The sequence below is a fragment of the Ictalurus furcatus genome, chromosome 16 (genome assembly GCF_023375685.1).
Source record: "Ictalurus furcatus strain D&B chromosome 16, Billie_1.0, whole genome shotgun sequence".
Taxonomy (NCBI): domain Eukaryota; kingdom Metazoa; phylum Chordata; class Actinopteri; order Siluriformes; family Ictaluridae; genus Ictalurus; species Ictalurus furcatus.
Window position 1 is genome coordinate 20,842,054 of NC_071270.1, and position 23,378 is coordinate 20,865,431.

General features: G+C 37.9%; 2 protein-coding genes across 2 annotated transcripts; both read right to left on the reverse strand.

Moving 5' to 3' along the window:
- Window positions 1-272: 272 nt before the first annotated feature.
- ier3ip1 (immediate early response 3 interacting protein 1) lies at window positions 273-3,703 on the reverse strand. The gene is made up of 3 exons (XM_053645990.1): window positions 3,256-3,703; window positions 1,057-1,158; window positions 273-954 (listed from the first exon to the last, which is right to left on the reverse strand). Exons 1-3 carry the CDS (start codon window positions 3,344-3,346, stop codon window positions 899-901), a joined length of 249 nt encoding a protein of 82 aa, XP_053501965.1. The 5' UTR covers window positions 3,347-3,703; the 3' UTR covers window positions 273-898.
- Window positions 3,704-8,701: 4,998 nt separating this feature from the next.
- skor2 (SKI family transcriptional corepressor 2) lies at window positions 8,702-15,494 on the reverse strand. Its single transcript, XM_053645497.1, has 7 exons — window positions 13,635-15,494; window positions 13,020-13,083; window positions 12,375-12,452; window positions 10,529-10,594; window positions 9,468-9,566; window positions 9,220-9,287; window positions 8,702-8,761 (listed from the first exon to the last, which is right to left on the reverse strand). The coding sequence occupies exons 1-7, from the start codon at window positions 15,444-15,446 to the stop codon at window positions 8,702-8,704; spliced, it is 2,247 nt and encodes a 748-aa protein (XP_053501472.1). The 5' UTR covers window positions 15,447-15,494.
- Window positions 15,495-23,378: the final 7,884 nt, after the last annotated feature.

A 23,378-nucleotide genomic window follows, 5' to 3' on the forward strand; every position in this document is an offset into this window, starting at 1 on the left:
GTTAATTGCACCATGCACTGATAAACGCTACTATGGCAATTAGTAGTAGGAACACCTACTGGCGACTTCATAGTACAGAGCCTGGCGATTTGCAGCGATAATAAAAATAAAAACTGCTGTATATGTGAACACACCTTTATTCGTCATGCCATGTCTCAGTTTTATTATAAAACACATATCTAATGCCTATGGTAAGTTTTTATGCAGCTGGGTAATTAAAGCATCTTTGTTGCTGATGAACTGTAACACAATGCAGGTTTATCACACAGAAATCAAACATGAAAAGACGCTCTTTTATTAAAAACATTGACTGGCTCACAGAGGTTGGTGATTACTGGTGCAACAAACCACAACAGTCCACAGAATTTTGTATGAAACTGACCGAGAGCAGGTTACCACAGAAGCCTTTTTTTTTTTTTTTCCCTCGACAAGATCAGACTATAATTACAGAACACGCAACACGACTTGCTCCCTTAACCGTTTCTTTCACTCTCAATGTCAAGAGTGTCTGATTTTAAAAAGTCTGAAATGTTGACATGACATAAATAAGCTCTACACAGATGGGCCCCTAAAGGTTTGTCGTTAACGATATGGCTGCAGGAGTGACGGGGACATCACCAGTTAAAGAGAGCTTCGATATTAAGAACGAATCGTGTAAACAGGACTAAGAGTGACATGAGCTCTCTCTTGAAAGCTCTACTGAGCAACATTATACAGACAAACAAAACAGAGGGATTTATCGAGATCCAGACATATAAAACTTTGGAATAGCCGCTTGAATCCTGTATGATCAGGATACAACAGTGAGACAATTACATTGCATGTACAAAAAAAAAAAAAAAAAAAAAGAGTCCATTTTCTTTCGCCGGTTAGTCCACGATCCATACCGAGTCAGTGTTCATCCAAACAGCAATAACAACACAATGCACACTGCATTTACTATTATCAAAGGCACTGTGGACAGAAATAGAGACAGGTATTAAAACTCAACATCAACAGAACAATTCAGTCTCATCTAAGTGGTTTTTTTTTGGCATAAAATGTTAGAACGCTTACCTCTCATGACTGTCCGGACAGATCGGATAAGGTTTAGAAGTTGAGCTTTTATTCCTGGTTCGTCTCCGAAGCCGCCGATGCCTTGATCCGCCCCCCAACCGACTGCAAATAAAAGATACACTCATCAGTAAGATTCTTCAAAAATAAATAAATAAATAAAACCACAGGATGTGCAAACCGTGAGCAATCGGCAGCAGAGTGTCTAAAGACGTGGCTTAACATTTTGCCTACACTAGAAAACGGGTTCTCAAAAATGTTGTTTCCAGGCAGGGTTGCCAGGTCTCAGCTAAATTTCAATGGCATCTCAAAAAAAAAAAATCATGCAAAACCATCTGATACTAGCCCTGGAAATTTGGGCATCAGAAAAGGAAGACATGTTGGAACAAGTTCACTGTGGTGCATAAGAATTTTTCATTTTGACATTATCCACCACATAATCCCTCCTTTCACACTCCCAATCTCTACAGTACATCTTACAACAAAAACAGTTCTGTAAATCATAGATACATTGTCTGCACTTGCACATTCCATTTCTTTGCCAAAGGGATACAGTATTGTACAAAAGTCTTAGGTACATGAAAAGAAACACTGCAGAGCAAAGATGCCTATAAAAAAAAACAAAAAAAAGAAAGAAAAAGTTTCTACATTAAAAAAAAACAAAAAAACAAAACACTATAAAGATCAGTAAACAGTAATAAATGAAACAAAGTCAATATTTGGTGTGAAAAGTGGGCACTTACATAATATACTGCTTTCGTTACTGGCATACAAACATTTTTCTGTAATATATCATTTTGTGCTGGAAAACTAATGTTTGGAAATCTAAAATGTTTTTGTACTGACTCGATAATGTAGAAGTCATAAAACAAAGAAAGTTTGTTTGGTTGTTGGTTTTTTTTTTTTGTTTGTTTGTTTTTTTTAAATGGGTGCCCAAGACTTTTGTACAGTACTGTATATGTTTGTGGAATTTCTTTATATTTAATTCTGATTATTTGCAGTCATGACCAATTTTTTTTTAAACCATCCCAAAATATCACCACCTGTAGACGTGGTTTTTCCACCAGCCACCTTGTTCCAAACTGTAACACTGTGAACCGATATCCAAGGACCCCTTTAAACACATTTTAAATGTGTGCAGTCAAATTGTGTCTATTTATTGGAGCCATAGAGTGGTCTATTTCACCGGCAGAACTCAATAGGTCCAAGTTGACCTTTTTTCTTTCTTTTTAAAGATCAGTAATGTTCGACTAAAATACATTAGACTCTACGGACCAGTCAATAATAATAATAATAATAATAATAATAATATAAAAACATTGATAACGATGGGTTACGAGTTCCACTCCTGTAGTTAACATAAAAACAAATGAGGATTCCTTGGTTACGCTTAAAAGACCCCTTGTCTTAAAATATATAGCTCTTTGTATCTATATATAAGTGGGAAATGTAAATGAAAATAAATAAATAAATAAAATCCCACCATATCTTAATTCCACTGCAATCCCAGTATAAAAACATTGATGGAAATAGACACACTAAAAGCCTTTCCTTGCTAGGGCATCCTCCTGGTGGTAGATGTGTGAAGATAACAGTTAAAATGAAAGATGGAGGTAACTAAATGTTGGTCAAAGATTTTATTTTTCACCTAAGTCCAGCCATTTCAGTATTTTTATATTACCTTGATGTTCTCAGTGTTAAGCTGTCCTAAACAGCTTATGTGCAGTAGTAATATGGTTGGCCAAAAAAAACACTAAATTAAAACACAAAATATAAAATATTTCCAGCAGAAAATGATGGCTGTGATTAAGACAGTCATTTCCTGAATATGAAAACACCTCTGGGAATCATCATCATCATCATCATCATCAAGTACTGCCACTTAAATGAACTAAAGTTTAATTATAGAGACCATCTGTATACACATATACACACACACACACATTACTCTTATTAAAACAGATACATAAAACTCCTACATTAAATCATTAAGCAACAGCATTAGGCACAAACTGACCAGATGATAGATAGAAATATAAACGTATTTAAAACCCAGTCTTACAGCTGAGATCAAATGCAGATGATCAGATCATTACTCACTAACCAGCTGATCACTGCTCAGCAGCTATTTTAACAAGAAATAAACGCTAAGAAAGAACATAAACACCAAATTAAATAGCACGCACACAAATACCGACTTACTTTTACTAAGAAACCTTTCTTCGTGCAACACAGCAATGGCATTCGTAAATAAAATCGCCGCTTGAATCAGGGAGTACAAGGTAAACGCCATGTTGGCACTTCTCTTCTGGCGTAATGACGTTGCACGCACACGGTACGCGCCGTGACGTAGGCACGTAAGAAATCTGCGTGAATACCAAATCACCGTAAATGGAGTCTACAGGCCAGCTAGTGCAGAGGTTCCCAAACTTTTCCAGGGCAAGGCCCCCCAAATGGCATTAACATTTGACTGAGGCCCCCCTTTTGCAATATGTCTTTAAAACACATTAAACATACAGACTTCTGAATATATCCCCCCTTTTTTATTAATAATTACATCTTACATCTTTACATTACATTACATTAGGAATTGATTGTGTGTGTGTGTGTGTGTGTGTGGTTTGAGAGTGAGAAAGAGAAAACATACTAGTGGGAGGGATGGGCACACCAAATTGTTGAGGCCCCCTGGCGCCCCCTGGCGGCCCCCACTTTGAAAACCACTGAGCTAGTGCACTATATACTTTATACAAGAGGAAATCATGTGGCATACTGTGCAGCCACTGTGTTTTTTTTTAACAGGATTATTAATGTTTTTCGTTATACATTGTCAATAATTTGTTAAACTAATCTAAGTTCACAGACCTACCTGCTTGTACACTACATCACTTCAAATACATTCATGTCAAAATTACGACTTTATTCTCATAATATTCTCATAATACTTTATTATCGTGTTATATGAGTTTATTCTCGTCATTTTGACTTAATTCTCAAAATATTCCGACTTTATTCTTGTAATCTTAATATTTTTTTTTTTTTTTTTTTTTTTTACGTGGCACTGAAACGCCGCCTCAGTTTTCGGCTAGGACCTTTAAAAAAACATATCACAAATCGATCTTTATTGATATTCTTACAATTTTATTTTGTATTATTATTATTTAAAAAAACATTTATTCATAAGACTTCGTCTATTTAAATGTGCATAATAATATCAAAATATCACGGGTGCGCTGTAATAAATATTTTCATGTTATTTTAGTCTAAAATAGCGTAATTCTAGCAATAATAAACATTTTGGGAAATATGTTTTGAGACAAATAGTTTTAGAAAATACAATGTGGTTTAACGTGATTCCACTCTGGTTAGTGGGGTTTGAAAAGTTCATAAAGGACATTGGCATGTACAGGACATCATGACACTTACATGACCATATAAGGAAACAGTTTTTTTGAGACATGGCGTCATTGTGATAAGTGGGCGGGGCATCGAAGTTGCTAGTTATTGTGATGGTTGCGAGTGAACAAACAACTATGAAATAAACACTTTTCTGTTGGGTTTTGAAACTTTTATCAGACTAACTGCAGTTTAAGAGAATGTGTTATAGATGGAATTGATTTAAAAGTGAAAAAAAAAATAAAAGAATAAAAATGAAAATAAACAACAACAAACAACTACCATCCTTGCAAAAAAGACAATAATTTTCAGTGCACATAAAGATAGATCAACTCCATTTGGGATTGTGATCTCAAGGCAAGTTGACAGTGGCTTAGTGGTTAGCACTTTTGACTCGCACCTCCAGGGTTGGAGGTTTGAATCCTGTCTCCACCCTTTGCATGTTCTCCCTGTGCTTTGGGGGCTTCCTCCACCAGTCCAAAGACATGTAGGCTGATTGGCATTACCAAATTGTCCTTAGTGTGTGAATGTGACTGTGCCCTGCAATGGATTGGCACCCCATCCAGAGTGTTCCCTGCCTTGTGCCCAGAGTTCCCTGGGATAGGCTCCAGGCTCCCGCATGACCCTGTGTAGGATAAGTAGTATGGAAAATGGATGGATAGATAATAATAATAATAATAATAATAATAACAACAACTTGCCATAAAAGTATTCTGCAAGTTGTGTGATTATTATTATTATTATTATTATTATTATTATTATTATTATAAATGTTACCATAATTGTCATTTTCACCTGTAGTGTCTTACATTAAGAATATTTAGGTTAGGACAACACTTGATGTAATTCCATATTAAATTATCTTCCAATTATGTTTCCAATTTTTATCATAACTCCAACACAGTCTTGAAAAGGACATAAATATGGAGTGTTGCTGTAAACAATAAAGAATTAAACAATAGTGCTATATTGCCTCCATGATTGCCTTTTTTTCTGCAAGCGAATTTTCTCTTTATGCTTGAATATCACTGTAGAAATGTTTTTTTGTTGTTGTTGTTGTTTTTTTTATTTTTTTTTTTTTATAGATTTTACTTACTGGCTATATTTTTTCATTACAGCAATGAATACCTGGCAAATGAAACAAACACATAATGCCATTAATAAAAGTATCAGTGATGTTTTAGTGATGTGTCGTTCACCAACGAGTCAGTTCTTTGAGTCGGTTCTTTTAGGTCAAGGTTGGGAGCTGAATTGCATATACCCTATAAAAGCTGTAATATATCATTTTTAATCAGTATTCTGTATTCATGATTCACTAATATTATTACAGAAGTGCATCACTTGAATCTCACGAACTTCTCAACTGTTTAACACAACATGCAGCTGTAGAATCATACCTAGAAACAAGGGACTGCATTTCTCAAAAAAACACCAGAAATGGACACACGCCATTTATTTTAATACAGTGATAGCACGCCAATAGGTCAAATATTTTTACCTCCTGAATAGAAGGCCAGGATTTATTTATTTTTTCATAATATTTCACAGGTTTCAAAAATGGGCTCCTGGACATCCTTGGGTTAGAAATATCACCTGAGTCAATATCAGGTCCTTATAGAACAATACTGTGTGTTAGGAGTGTAAATTTTGAGAATGCACATTCATTTCTTTTTTTTAAAATATAAGCAATCGGAGGTAAACATGATATTCTGACATGTTGGTTTCATTTTGATTCAACTTCTATCATTTAAATAATGTTGCGGTATGTAATATATTATACAGATCACCTGTTGTTGTTATTCTATTTATTTAGACTTGAATATTTCCCATATGGGCCAATTTGGGCAAAACTGTTCATGATAATTTTTTTGTTTGTTTTGTTTTTTTGTTTTTGAAAATAAAGAAGTATTAAAATATACATTTTATGTTATATACTTTTATTATCCACATAAATAGTAGAGAAACTACAAGAACATATTTAAATACATTTGCATTAGCAATAATAACATTCTTCATTTTTAGGTTTGACAGTGTTGTATTTAAACATGTAAAGAAGTTTGCCTGCTTGCACAATTGCTCTGGGATATACTCTTCATTATAGAGCAAATAAGCTGTGCGTTTAACCCCCAGGCGTTATTCTTCTGGACATATGGTTTTTCTATAGCCAGTATATTTATACACAGTTCAGTTTTTACAAATAAATTAATGAATAAATACATAAATAAATAAATAAATAAATACAAGAATGCACAAAATGAGATCACTGTACAGAAAGTGACTGAGGAATGATGTACTGTAGCACTAGTGCTGAAGTCTGAGATACTTGCGTTGTAAATTTTGTTCAGTTAGTCATTGGTTTGTTCAAGGAAATGTTTGTGAGCAGATGATGAGTGCAGTTGTCCTTAACAAGGATTCGCTTTTGCACTATCAGATTTGTCAGGAAAAATCCAGACAATGTGTTTCAAAGGGTTTTGAGAGCAGCCTGTAATGTCCATATGTAATATAGCAGTGGCCAAACCTGAAAGAAAAGAGAGGACAATCTATCAGTTACTGTATACCCATAGGATATAGGCAAAAATGGTATACATGGAATAATATTAAAAATTCACAATATTAAACATACAACCCAAAATTATAGCATTCATTATCTGCTTACAGCTTTAGCAAGTAATAACACGTGATAAAGTATGCTGTTACCACCCTGAAGATGATTATTTTCCAAAAATACCAGGTTTTATTCCTCTTATACCACACCAATTTCCCAATGACTGCATGTCTACTAGTTCTCCTTCTCGTTTTATTTACTACTTTATGTATAACAGCATAAATAACATTTTTATTTACAAGTATAACAGTTTATACTTTATGTATAAACAGTCGTTCCCTCACCAGCCGTTCTTTTTCTATTTGCTTAAATTTACAGAGAAATCAGAAAGCACGATGGCTTCTCACCCAAAGACTTTGCTGGGTTGGAAAATGTAAATTTACAGCTTTATATTGTATCTAACAATTCGTTTGACACTAGAGACTCCTTCCATAAAAGTTCAATAGAGAAAAACAGAAAACTCATTACGATTATACATTTTGTTTTGTTAAGTAACATTTTGCTTATATGTGTGTATTATTACATTTATTTATGTGGCACGTCTACCAAACCAGTCCCTGTGATTCGCCTTGGAGTCGGCACTATTGTCAGAGCTGACCGATCGGACCTTCTGACCAGTCAAATTCAAGAATTCAATAGCGCTGTGGTTAAAATGGCAAATCACACCACCAGGGTTGGGAATATGATTCACGCTGTGACCCTGTGTGTGCTGAGTTTGCATGTTCCATCTGGGGGTTTCCTCCTGTACTCCGGTTTCCTCCCCCAGTCAATGCATGGTAGGCTGATTGACATGTGTATGAATGGGTATGAATGTGTATGTGATTGTGCTTTGCGTTAGATTGGCACCCTGTCCATGGTGTACCCCACCTAGTGCCCGATGATCCCTGGGATAGGCTCCAGATTCCCCAGTAGGTTAAGCGGTATAGAAAATCTATGGATGGATGTTTGTTCTATACAACGTATATAATACCATCTATAAAATCCATCCATTTTCGATATTGCTTATCCTACACAGGGTTGCGGAGGAGCCTGGAGCCTATCCCAGGGAACTCGTGGCACAAGGCAGGGACACCCTGGATGGGGCACAATCGCACACACGTTCACACACCCATTCACACCCTACGGACAATTTGGAAATGCCAATCAACCTACAACGCATGTCTTCGGACTGAGGGAGGAAACCGGAGTACCCGGAGGAAACCTCCGAAGCACCGGGAGAGCATGCAAACTCCACACACACAGGGGGGAGGCAGAATTCCAACCCCCAACCCCAGAGATGTGATGCAAACGTACTAACCACTAAGCCACCTGCCTACACCCCTCAGAACCTCCAATAATATTTTATAAGCAAAGCACCACCTGGAAATAATGCTTTTTACTTTCAGCTTTATTTATCAAGCTATATCATCATAAAACGGGATCATCCCATCCCTATTCTTATATATAACCCAACATATGATTAATCATGCATAATTAGATATAGACAGACGTTTCTGTTTGCACATGCATTGTGCACTGCATTTAAATACCCCAATGCCATTACTATGAAAGAAAACATAATGCTCAATAACAGAAACATCCATGTATAAACGCCCACATCATCACATTTTTTGTGGTATAAAACTGATTCCTAATAGGTTACTTACCATTTTAGCTTTTGTTCAGGTGTGTGCCGACTTTGTCTTTTCTGATAATGTTTGCATAGGGAATCTGAAAAGATATATACATATAAATATAGATGTATTTTATCATCAGAAATCATAACAGGTGCAATCATAGCGTTGGTGTTGAAATCCACACTAGCAGACATAGAAATAAGAGCAATTCATTTTACTATGTTCCTCAAACTTTGTTTGAGATGTTTCACATTCCATAAACGCTCCATTAAATCCAGTTACGATAGCCACTTGAGTGAAGAGCTACAGATGACTGAGCAAACAAAGATGCTCTACAAATATTAGCTTGTCTTTTTCGAAACTGAGCTTTTTTTATTGCAATAGCTGAGAGGTATAAATTATGAAGATGTATCTGAATTTAATGATGGCTTATTTTCTTATATTAAGGCACCACTGAATTGAGTGAATACGTTTTTACGAGCGGTAACGGCTTAGCTGTGAGATGTTATGTTCTGTTATTGTAAGTGGTGTCATTAAGAAAAGATTCCTCACCATCTGTAGCTGCTGTACCATCTCCTCTCTGTACGCCAGTTCCCTTTTCATTTGGTCTTGGAAGTTGTCTGAAGGAGAACAGGATGATGTGAGAATGAGGCATTATCCATAAAATCAAAATCTCACTCTTCCTGATAATACATCCTCATTGTGCAGGTTGTTAGTGCTCTCATTTATTCAGTACGGATCATTTTGCAGAGATGTACTCTGAGTTTTGTATGATGAGAAGTTGTGTAACGTAAACTTACGGAAAACAGGAAATGGCGAGCTGCCTTTGAGGGCGTGGAACTCCTGCTCGAGTCTTCTCCGTAAGTCGATCTGCTCGAGCAGAACTTTTTGGAGCTCCTCTGGAAGAAGAGCAACACTAATTAAAACCCAAATCTAACAAGCTATAATTAGATCTGCATACTGCTGTGATTGAACACTTCTGGTTTAAAACAAATGACAGTGTACGGCAGGGTCCAAAAATCCGAAATCATCTGGGAATCTGGGAATTGTATCTACCCATCCATCCATTTTCCATAGCGCTAATCCTACACAGGGTCGCAGGGGGCCTGCGGCATATCCCACGGAACTCGGCGTACAAGGCGGGGAACACCCTGGATGGGGTACCAATCCATCACAGGGCACAATCACACACACATTCACACACCCAGTCACACACTACGGACAATTTGGAAATGCAACCAGCCTACAACGCATGTCTTTGGGGAGCACGGGAAGAACATGCAAACTCCACACAGACAGGGCGGAGACGGGATTCAAACCCCCAACCCCGGAGACGTGAGGCAAATGCGCTAACTACTAAGCCTGCGCCCTGGGAATGGTATTTCATTTAAAATTGGAAATAAACTAGAATTTTGAAAAATTCTAAACAAAGAAAGGAAATGTTCAATATCTGCATTATTTACGCACATCTGTAATTTTCACACCATGTTAACTCCTTTGGTGAAAATGTCAGATTTTTGTTGACTCATCCCTTCCAGTGAAGTACATGTTCAGAATATTCTCAGATGGATCTGACCTAACATGGATCATCAGGCTAAAGTCCACACTGTCATTAAAGTAAAAGGTGGACGTGCCAAAGAATAAGAAATTCTGAAATTCATGCAAATATTTCTAATATTTCAGTTTCCACTCAAGTTACTGACAAATATAATATCATTTCTAAATTAATTAAATCATTGTTAAATTAGAAAAGAACGTACCAGTGGTCTCAGATTATTGAACCTCCCTGTATATCTGATATAACTGCTCTAAAATAATATTGTATGATTTTTATAGCTTCATTTGTGTTTCTAAAGCTCACCTTTCTCCATGTTTTCGACGTCCTTCTTCAGTGCTGCAGGCGTGTGCGATTCTTGACTTGGTTCTGCTGCAATTCAAAAGGAGAAACAAAAAAAAAATCATTCAAAATGATCAGTGTTATTATAAAGCTAATAAATGGTAATGTTACAGCGTGAAGTAATCTTGGAATTTGATTTTAAAAACAATTCCAACAGAAGTAGTGAGTAAGCAGTAAGTAAGTATAACAGAAGAAGAATTGTACGTTCAAATGACAAATGTAGTTCAACAAATGTCCAGTAGGTGTCAGTCTAACCGTAAATTAACTGTTTTGAATGAATTGTAATCAGACCACTGCATATCAAATGTAGATCTAAGTAACAACCACAAACGCTGTACTGTAAGTATAATTACTGAACATTGCTATTAATTCATTTTCTAACGATATTAACCTACTTTACATGATTTTTTTATCGTTAGAATCAATATTTTTATATTTGAACATGTTACTGTCATCATGATCACAGATTGCCTTTTCAGATTATTGAGAAAAAAAACATACTTTGCTTTGATTGTTCAAAATCCCAGTTAATATATTATCATATAACTGATATCAAATACTCATACTCGTCAGTTTATATAAAATGCATTAGTATTTGTCTGCCTATCTACAATATAAAAAAAGCCATTTAATTTAAGGGGCGATGTTATTCTGAAAATAAGATGGTTTACGTTATTGATTTTGTTATTGTTATTGCTCTGAAATATCGAATTATTCTAACCTGTATGTCCTCGGGAGTTGCCATATTAAGGATATTGCACCTAGGGTGTATATTGGAAATGCGAGGACGTCTGCTTTCTGGGTGATATGTTGCAAATCAAATGCCTTAAATGAAGCAATCCAACACATTTGTGTATATAATCCCCCCCTCATCTTTCCACTCTCTCTCTCTCTCTCAGTCTCCCTGTTTCTCTCTCTGTTTCGCGTCTTGCCTCCTTAAGCCTCGCAACGCTTTCCTCATTTGGAAAGCAGCCTTGTTCTCCTTCTCCTCCACTCTCTGTCTCATTTGACAAGCAAATTTGCAGACACTGCCTGAGGATAACAACCTCGTTTGACAGTCAATTAACCGTGAATAGTCAAAGCCAAGGCAGTTTGCATTACATAAATGGAAAATTAGATTATTTTTTTTCCTCTCTCTCTCTCTCTCTCTCTCTCTCTCTCTCTCTCTGTCTCTCTCTGTCTCTCCCTCTCTCTCTCTCTCTCTCTCTCCCAAGAAACATAGCTCTCTTTAAGACACTGCCTTTAGACCCGGAAATCAGAACTTCTAATCACGTCCCCCGCTAGCCCCTTGGAGACATTTAGCAATCAGGCAAAGGTGGTTTCATTTAATTTGTTTCATGTAATTTTTTTCAAACATATTATACATTATGTGAGCAGATCATTATCAGCTCTATAATATAAATGTTGGCACAGATGTCATAAAACACTTTTTAATGTCTCCCTGACAGATAAAAGGCAATGCGCTATGATCTTTGTAATGGAAGATTTTGCCAAGCAAAAGGCAATTATATCCATTTGATATTGTTCAAATGGTGATTGTCACCTTCCCCGTGTCGAGCTGATTGTCTTCTTAAACTGTTAGGGCTCCCCACAGATCACATTTTCCCAATGACATTGTGAAGAAATCTGCTCCATTTTAACAGTGTGGCTGCAGTTCAGTATATGTTCCACTTTATCTTTTATATTCAGTCTAATCCCACAGTCATTGCATGGCCTAGCTGTATTACACTAATGATTTTATAGCTCTCTAGCTGTAACTGTTGAATCTTTTTTTTCTTCTTTAATGTGATGACACCGATAAAGGTATTACCTGTGCTCTCTCTCCAGTAATCTGGTGCAGCTGTTTCTGTCTCCGGGATAAAGAAATTACTCTGTTCTTTGTTTTCTTCTGCAAGAGGATGGAGAGATGTTAATGACATTCAGCTTAGAAGTATGACTCTATAAAAAAATATGCACCCTTTGTTCTGTTTTTTCTCTTGCTTGTTTATATCAAGCTCTGAAATCATAATACTTTACCAGTATTATGATTAATACCTGATGATAGTGTACTTCTATTAAATACTTCATAATAATGACTCAAAATATTCAATGAAAAAAAAACATGCGCCAGATGCATTATTATATCAAAGCCATAGAATAGAATTATTTCTGTAACCTTTCAGGGAATTATGTTTTTAGCCATTTTTAGCTACCTTACTGTACAATCATTTCCCACCATGTAACATAAATATTTAAGAAGGGATATATTTGTTCAGGTTTTTTTTTTTGTGTGTGGCAAAAACATAAAATGGTTGTAGGACCAAAAACAGAAAGATTTCCCACACAACCAAAATGCATCTTCTGGAAGAATTCTGCATCATTGAGATGTGTCGTGTGCAACTTATTTTAAAAGTACAACTTTTCTTTCTTTTTCAGTTTTTTAATGGTATGCCCTGATTTTATAAATGGTCCCCACCTGCTCGTGTTGTTTTGTCTTTTGCTGCATACGCTGGAAGCCCATCATCTCTGCCCTTGTGCGACTGAAAACAGAAAACACCACCGATTAGACCTGATTCATGTCTGCAGGCCAAAGACTGGCCACTGAACACATATATCAGCCAGCCAAAAGCACAGAATCAACTGGCCTTGAGGATGACAATGCTGTCGTCTGCATTTTGTTTAAATGCCTTTGTCAGCCTGATTAACAGTCTAAGGTGTTAGCAGGCTTGTGTAACTGACTGTGTGTGTGTGTGTGTGTGTGTGCTCAAACTAATCGCTACAGCATCGCTAACAGCCCCCTCTCTTCCCCCTCTGTGGCTGAGAGTCACTCCTTCAGCTCCCTGTGTTAATGTAGTGTCGGCAGGTTAAAGACTAAAAGGGCTAATAAGCAGGCGTGACAAAAGCAGAGCTGAACGTAATGTCGCCATTAAACAAAACATGACTGGGCTTATTAGGAAGGATCAAAGCACTCTGAATATTTCATTTCTGCAGGGAGCGCCCAGCTATCAATCTTGTTATGCATACGGATCCCGCCAGCCTATGGCCTGCATTTAAATAATAATTAGTTTAAGTGCCTGCAGGGAATATTTACATTTTTGTAGGCAGCGGTGTCCTCCACTGAGGCATGAATGGGGCTCGGGACTTTGAGAGAGGTGGGTGGACTGACAGCCAAGCTTGGTTTGTCCTCTGTAGAGCTTTCAGAGGAGATGGTGGAGAAGGAAGGTGCGTCTTTATCTCGGTCGCCTGTGGTGCCTTCAGTGAGTCGTGAAACATGAAGACTGCACGGCTGCTGTTGTGAAGCTGCATGGCTGCTGAAGTCTTCCTGCTCTTCGTCCAGCTTGGTCTCCACATCCACTTCTTGTTCTTCATCGCTCTCTGCGCTCTCACTCTGGTAGCTGCAGCTGGTCCCAGGTGAGAGATGCCTCTCTGCACCGAAATCCTCCAGGTTGCCGTGTAGCTTGGCAATGCTTTCAGTGTCCTTTACCACTGGTCGGAAGGCGGAGTGATAGCTGGCCTTGCGGGCTTGAAGAGATGGAGCATCTATAAGTTTGAGCCAGCCTTCTGGGGCAGGTCTCAGTTCAGGGGTCATGGTTGGGGGGCAGTCACTTTCAAACAGGCCTGCTCTGGGATTGGTGCCTATGGCAGCAGCAGTCCCAGCTCCTGTGGTGGTGTCACCTTGCTCGCTCAGGTCTAGGAAGGCCTGGCGAAGGGAGGGCGTTTCTGCGAGAGTGGAAAGAGCATTGGGCTGGGGCTGGAGGTATGTGGGTACTGGGATGCCCCCTGCGGCTCTTGGGGGCCAGAACATGCAAAAAGGAGGATAAAAAGTGTCCTTGCGGCCTGGCCAAAGCAGACCCGAGATAGCACCATTTTTCTGCCCGTTCACAGCCTCACTGTCATCCTTCTTCTGCTGACACAAACCGAATGCTGGGAAGGTGTAGGGGCTGGGGAAAAGCGAAGTGGGTGGAAATTTCTGCAACATACCAAAGCCTTTGCTGGGCACAGGAATGACTGGGTAACTACGTGGGTTCTTGTGAGGAGAGAGGCTGCTGGCATCCAGGTCCTCCTCCTCATCGTACCTGCCCCTCTTCTGGCCCAGATCAGAAGATATCATGTGGGGCAGCACTGAGCTGACAGCCTTCACAGAGTCCATGGGGGTGCAATGGGATGGCAGTGCTCGCTTGCGGCTGCCCCCATTGAACATGGCTTTCACATCCTCCCAGGCGAACACCAGATCATCTGGAGGTGACTTGTCTGACAGCTTGAGGTGCCGACGCCAGGAGTTGAAGTTGGCAGCGTCGGGCTGGGTGTACTTGGCCTCGGGCATGCGGTGTGAGTGAAAGATGAATTTGTTGGGGGAGAAGTACATGTTGCAGTAGGAGCACTTGATGCACTTGGCCCTTGAGCTGTTGTAACGAGCAGGGATGAAGTTGCCACGGCAGCCCCATGCGCACTCATGTGTCACATCAAACGCAAAGTTATCAGGCAGCTTTGGAGGCGAGTTCTCACCCAGAAATGACTTGCAGAGTCGCTCAGCCTCGCGTTTAGTGATCATGCCACAGCGACGTGATGAGATGGGCATAGCGCCGGCTCGCCTCAGGATCTCCAGCTGCACAGGAGTGCACTGCACACATGTGATGCCCAGGGCTACTCGCCGGTTGTGGATCTCATTGTAGCTGTAGTTCTTCAACAAAGTGTTGGAGATTTGGGCCAGACAGAGGCGCTCCTGGTTGTCGATGACCAGCGAGACAATGGGCACTCCATACAGGATGACCTGACCCACCTGGTTGGGTTTAAGGGAAGACGAGTGGTTGGATCTGGGTGGAGTGAGAGCTTCTTGCTGGAATGAACTGGGAGGGCTTGCCATGACTATATCAGTGGGTCCAGGCAGAAGACTCTTTTCCATCCTATGGGAACCTTAAATAGGAAACTGGTTGTATCTGTGACAGAAAAAAAAAAAAAGAGTAAAAGAATTTCATTTAAAGAAGGAAAAAATTAAAAGCAAGGAATGCTGCTGTTATTTTGTTGAATATTATTTTCTGATTTGTATTCTTTTTAAAAATTATTTTAATAGTGAATAATTCAATGTAATTATTTTGAGTCTAATTGGATAAAGCAAAGATTAAAGAGATTAAAATACGCATAATCAAAGCTTTTTTAAATAGTAAAAGAAAGAAAAAATATGTGGAGGCTTTTAAACGCAAAAAGCACTTAAAAAAGTTATTACTACAAATAAAACAGGGTCAATTATTTCTTTTTATTCATGTCCTGACAGAGTGGACTATTTTCTCTAACAGGAGTTGCAAAGCCAACACTATATATAAAACTACATCAGCTACAAACTACATGAGAAAATCGGCCTGAAAAACATACACGGTTTTTTTTGTTGTTGTTGTTTTCTTTTTTACAGCATGTACATGCAACGTGGTAAAACCGAGCTGTTAAAACGCATTAAAAAAGAGCGGAATATACGGAGCCTATTTCTAAAAATTACCTTTGAAGAAACCCATATTTTCAGTGTAATAGTCACACATATTAAACGTAACCCGAATGTAACACTTATTTACAACATTCCCAAATGTAATACACTCTTAAAACAGATGCGTTAAAAAAAATAACAACCACACGTTTTGTGTCGCTTCAAAAAAACAACAACAACAAAAAAAGCAGAATAAAACAAAATACAAACCGGTGTCAAGTTTAACACAGAGAGTGTGATCGGATTTTAACACACATTTTACTTTCAGCGTGTTCGAACAACATTCATGTAACCACGATTCATAAAAAAAGGACACAAAAATAGGAATATTTTTAAAAGACAGTATTATACTATCAAGCGGCAGCAACAACAAAAATATAATAATAATAACAACGACAACAACAACAACAATACTACTACTACTACTACTACTACTACTAATAATAATAATAATAATAATAATAGTAATAATTTGCCATATAAGTATCATAAAAACGACACAACATAACCTAGAGTGATTATTATTGTTGTTGATGTTATTATTGTTATTGTTATTATTATTATTATTATTATTATTATTATTATTACTACTACTACTACTACTACTACTACCACTACAACTTTTACAAAAATAGTTCACAGAAATATGTCATCACAGTGCATTAATGGAGCACACACACACACACACACACACACACACACACACACAGAGAGAGAGAGAGAGAGAGAGAGAGAGAGAGAGAGAGCTGTTCTCTTTAGCAGAGATAAAGTTTTACCTGTCGCAGATACTCTGTCTACCCGAGCATGTCCGCGCGCTCCTTTCACAAACACCGGCTGCGTCTTTTCACGAGGCGGAACGCAATAAAACGCAAACAAAAGTCCAACGTGATGCGGAGCCTCTTTTTCCCCCCCCACCGGACTGCGTTAACACTTACGCGCGTGCGAACAACAATAACTGCGCAGCGCACGCGGGCTTGTTTCCATTATAACAGACCTTGGCGGACGCGCGTTGATTGGCGCAGCGCTCCTGTCCTCGAGCCTCAGCGAGCGCGGCCCGAGGAGCCAATGACGTTTCACTAACTGCCACTCAGCGCTAAAGAGAGGGAGAGAGAGAGAGAGAGAGAGAGAGAGAGAGAGAGAGAGCCGCGCCCTGGGGCTACCACGCGCTCACCGGAAATCTGAATGAGAGAAACACTAATTGACTCCGGCCATATGTGTTCAGTTTGTTTAACAAAATACAACAAAACGGTTGATTTTTTAAAAATATGTATAAACTATTTCACACACACACGCACACACACACACACACACACACACACACACACACCTCAATTAAAACAAATACTCTGAATAACAGAGTTGACGTGAGCTCATGCAGAGTTTTACTGGTCTATCAGCACTGTAAACAACTTAGGAGCAAAAACTAGCAGTGCTGCAGCCTCGAAAACGCCTGTGTTCATTTATCTGACTGTAAATCCATGCTGGAAGCCATTTAGACATCAGACACTACAAAGCTTCTCCTTGCGTTAATATACTTTATAGTGATAAAATAAATAGACTGCCGAAATCTAACTTATTTTGGTTGAGATCATTATAATCTAAATTTATCAGCAGGTGAGATATTTATCAGGAACATGCATTTTCTCTGCATCTCATTCTGGAAAAAAAAAATATAATAATTCTCCTGATATTCTCCTGCATTAATTACAATTAACCTCCCGATTTATGGAACTATAAGTGGACTTTAGTCGAAGCCTAATTACTTTCCTTTATTAATAATAACAGCAACCTTAAATAGTCAGTTGTTTTTATCCGCTCTTATTAAATGGTCCACCTGTGGCCTGTTGGACTCTGTCCAGTCTGCGCATGTAAAGGTCATGGAGGCCTGTAAATATGTATTAATGAATGAGTGAATGCACCAAAGAGGAAGACACCGGAATGGAAAATGTCGACTTGTCGTTTGTTTTCATCATTATCAGGACAAGTCAAGCACAATCGACTATAATCCAAAGCAAAAAAAAAAAAATCAAAATTAAAATAAATAATTAATTTCAAAAAGGGGTGGGGATGGGGGGAGGTGTGTGTGTGTGTGGGGGGGGGGGTCTGAGTGATGATAAGTAACAGATGACATTTCTCCCCTTATCAATAGCATCAAGACACAACAATCCACTCTGAAGTATCGATTCAAATTATTCACAATGATCTCGGGTCCAAAATGCCATCGAAGTTGGTATAAAGAAGGGCTCTGTGTAGCCGAGATGTGAATGCATTTCTTAAAATGCCAAAAACATGTACGTGCTGTGCAACTTTGAAGAACTCGAATAACCGGGGTACTATTTATTTATTTATTTATTTATTCATTCATTCATTCATTTATACAGCTATTTCGCTGTGATTAATACAGTTTTGCACGTTAAATTGTGTGCTGTATTGACTGTAATTGGCCCGTGGGACGAGGTCCCATCTGCTGGGCTCTGAAGCTCATTCCCATCTCCTCCTGCTGCCTTTTGTCTCCTCACACACCGCGCGCATGACGGAGGAGCGCGCGCCGCCAAGTACCGGACCGGCACTGCCGGTGACAATAATAATAATAATAATAATAATAATAATAATAATAATAATAATAATAATAATATGCATTCTGGAGAGGATGGTTAAGGTGAACATGATGTAAATAAATAAATAAATACATAAATACATAAATAAATAAATAAATCTTTCTCTCAAACCCTCTCCATAAATCACCTTTTCTTTGCGTTGTTCCATTGATTCAGTAGCTCTCAAATCTTACCGAACTCGTAGTCTCTCACACACACACACACACACACACACACACACACACACACACACACACACACACACACACACACACACACACACACACACACACACACACACACTAGTGTTGATGACGGCCAACACTGAAGCGCCTCAAAAATTTTCGGCATCAATAAATGATGAGTTTCATCTACGCGCGCGGAGCTCCTACTGCGAAATTAATCACGCGCTTAAAGAAGAATTGCTCCGGTGACCTATAGGGGTCAATGCACCGGGAAAGATACTAAAGAAATTAATAGCTACAAGACTAAGACATCACACAGCAAATCAGTCAACAAATCAAACACGCCCGAAGCAAATTAGTTCCATTTTTAAACAGATGAAACATATCATATTTCCACACAAGGCCATTTCTTTCATTTAGACTAATGTCTCTGCATGAATTTCACAAGAAAAGAAAAAAAACCCACATCTTTATTTTATTTGTGACCTAAAAACGAGGAGATGGAAACGGAAACGTGCGTCATCGCTTAGTGTGTCGAAATACATTGTCCCTAATTATAACCCTAATTTATGATGCATCACGTGACAAGAAATATAATTTACACACTCTCCATAGCAATTTCATAATCTTCTTCAATTATTAAAAAAAATAATAATATGCAAGGTTATTTCCTGTTAAGCATGAGTCTTGACTTTATTCTCATTGGCAAACTGAATGCATCTTTCTCTCTGACGTCACTGGTCTCACCTTGTAGCCTTACACCTCAAATAGTCCTTACAATTTATGAGGTATTCAATCATGCACAAATATTAAACTAGATTTAAATTCTTTTGTTATTATATCAAGTTTAGTAGGCTAATCTTTGTGGGGTTTTTTTTAATTAAAAATTCTAATTTGTTCATGATTTATATACACCACATTTTATATTAGTTCAGCTAAATAAATCATAAAACACCCTTTTTCGTTTAACCTTTAAATGTTTTAGAAGTGTTACACTGATTTGACAGCCATTCTCTATATCTATGTTCACATCCAGAAAACTAGGCCATGATATGCTTTACAGGGTAATTCCTCCTCCAAACTCTAAAGCTTCTTCATCTTCTTCTTCTTCTTCATCATAATTAAATGTTTTTACGAATGAAATTAGTACTTGTAATCGTTCTTAACTGAATGATTTTAATGGAGTTTCTGATATAATAGACAATAAACAGCTGGAAGTCGTGTGAAATAAAGCAAGTGGATTATTTTTTTATGTTAACTGGTACAAATGACAAAACTACCACAGTGCACAGAAAGTGTGAGAAAGATGAATACAATATCAATTTCAGGTTATGATGTAGCCTGAATAAAAGCTGGTTAATCATTTTGATCTGTAAAACATTAAAAACAAATAGCCTTTTCCCCCCTCAAAATCGTGTGAAGACACACACACATATATATATATATATATATATATATATATATATATATATATATATATATATATATTTACATACCTGCTTAGAGATTCACAAGTGCTTTATAAGATGTGCTGCAGTCCACCTCACTGTGCAGCATGAGCTGGAGTCTGACACCACACACACACACACACACACACACACCAACATTTTACATTTATAGATGTGTATCAGTCGAATTACAAAACTAAAACAATCGTATTAAACAGATTCAGTGAATATGGAATGTGATTGTCATGCTGACAAACAATATGTTTAGTGCTGTTTTAAAAGTGCGTTTTTGCTTAAGATGTCAGTTACAACGAAGAATTATAGATTTAGGAAGCACATTTTCTGATTTTAGCAGAAACTGAGGAGTCAGGGATGGTTAAAAACCACGACAGATGATCTCACATCAGGAGTTATAAATGCGAAAAAGATTATTTAGTTGTTTTTTTCTTTTCATGACGCGTAGGAAATAGGAAATAAAATGCCCCCCCCGCCCCCCTCCCAACATTTCCTATATAATAAGAATTTTGTAAAAAGCTGGATAACTTGACAATAGTAAGAAGTAGTTTTTTCTATTATTTAAAAAAACAAACAAACAAACAAACAAACAAACAACGACAACAACAACAATATAGTCTAAATAATAAATTCCAGTAAACTGTTGTACCAGGAAGGCACTTAATTATCTTTCATATAAACTTTTAATGTAAAAAAAAAAACAACATAAAAACAATTAAGAAACAGCTTTCGCACGTGCACATGTTTACAATCCTCGTGCACTCCAAATTCCTCTATTGCTAAACTGAGATCTACGGTGTTGTAGATGGAATTAAACTGGAAATAAACGCACACTGTAAGAATGACTTCAACCCTGTAGTTGTTTGAAACACGTTCATATCACCTATACTCGCTTCATAAACATTACAGAGAAACATGCATTTCGCTAATTATGAACAAAACATACCAAGACGAAACACCTCTACTCACTCATGTAAACTAATTATATACCCACAGTGTGTTACACGCGCACACACTCACACGCGCGCGCGCACACACACACACCGAGCTGAATTAACACCTAACACTCTCTCAGTGTTCATTTGAGTCCAGCTGGACTGATATATACTGTAGGTGTTAATGCATCATGGAGGGTTTTTTTGTGCAAACTTTTTAAACCCTCCCTCCCCCCCTTTTTAGATAAAGAACATCACTTACCTGCTTTCAGCATGCGCGCGCCTTTGCGCTTCCTCTCAGTCTCCCTGGCTGTTCTGCGCTTCTCTTTTACACACTGGCGCTACAAACCGGGTTGCCAGATTGCATGCACTGCTTTCTACACATTCGCAGTTTTAAAACACGCCCAGTGCATGCTAAACCATCCCCATACTGTAACTTTGCCAACTCACATCTCCCAGCCCAGTGTGATTAAAAATACCCCACTCCAGGGTAAACCGCCCAATCTGGCACCACTGTTTTATATTTCTGAGCCTTTTTTTTTTCCATATTGAGTGACTGATGGGTTGCCAAATGCAATAGACTCATCCAATTCAATTTAGAATGGTACCGTGTAAAATGCAATAAATAAGACCTTATAAAAATTTCCTTAGTGTATATGTAGATATGAAAATAAATATTAAAGCATACAAAAGTTTGCAGGGCATAAAAATGACCATACTATTTATTCCAGCATTTCCCATGTTATTAACATACACGTTGGGAAATAAAGGTACCATCTGTTTTACCTTTAGTATGTTGCTATCTTTTACCTGGGAAGGTGCATTTGGAGTACTTTTTGCACCAGTGGTCCTTACGATACAATTATGTACACTAGGTTCACATTTCCAAGTAAAAGGTGACACGGAGAAGTGTCTGAGAGTGAATGGGACCAGTTCAATCTTGCAAAACTGGCACCACTGCCTATAGCAGCTTTCAGCCCAGCTTTTCAAGTACTCCTTCTTTGAACACTTAATATTTTTCCTCCTTTAACACACTCATGTTGACCTAATTATTTCATGGATCATGTGTATCAAGAGTGTTTTCGCTGGAAAAACAAAATAGGCATGGGTTCTCCAGGACAAAGGTTTGGAACTGGTGCATTTAGGTTTTCTTGAGTCACTGCAGATCCCTACATTAAAAAAAAAAAGAAAATAAAAATGGTATGCTACCATCCTAAATAATACATGAAAATAATAGACTATGTCACAGTTTTGGAACTTAAGCCAAATGAATGAGGTATGGAAAATGTTCTACAGGCTTTTGTGTATGGATTGGATGCAGAATGATTTGGACAGAATGATGATGCTTTTGTATTTCAAAATATTACACATAGAGGTAAAACCCCCTTTTTTTATATGTCCCAAGTTTGGAACAAAATCTAAAAACTTTAAGCTTCAGGATTATTATATCATATATTGTACAGACAGGTGACACCTTAAAGGAAAATCCAACATAACATGCTTTAAGGTGTAAGGTGTTGGGCGACCACAAGCAACCAGAACAGCTTCAGTGTGCCTCCGTGTAGATTCTACAAGTTGGTGTTTTGATGACGATCATGTTGGAGAGCTCTAGCAAATACACTGCTCCACTGATGAAGGCCATAGCATATGAGTACAATTTTCATCCCCATCAAACCTTTCGTGCCATGTGGATGGGGGTGGAGTCATCCTGGAAGGGACCACTGCCACCCGGATAGAAATGAGTGATCATAGGATGAAGTCAGGAGAAGTTTGTATTGATTTACAGTGATGCTTCTCTCTAAGGGGACAAGTGGAACTAAAACATGGCATTAAAATAAATAAATGTCCCACACGGTAAGAGAGAGAGATAGAGAGAAAGACAGACAGACAGATAGAGAGACAAATAGATAGGAAGACAGACAGACAGACAAACAGACACCTTTTCCTTTAATTTGTCACTCATCAATATCCTTAAAGGATTTAAAACATTGGAATAGTTTACTGAAAAGTAAAGTAGAAAAGTATTTGATGAGCCCAGACATGCTTGAAGTCTGATGTACCTCACCCAAAATCTTATCTGTAAATATCTGTCTGAAAGTGTATCTAGTTATTCATTGATTCAGTAAGTGATTCATCAAGTTTATTTATTTATTTATTTATTTTTATTGAGTGCAGTTTT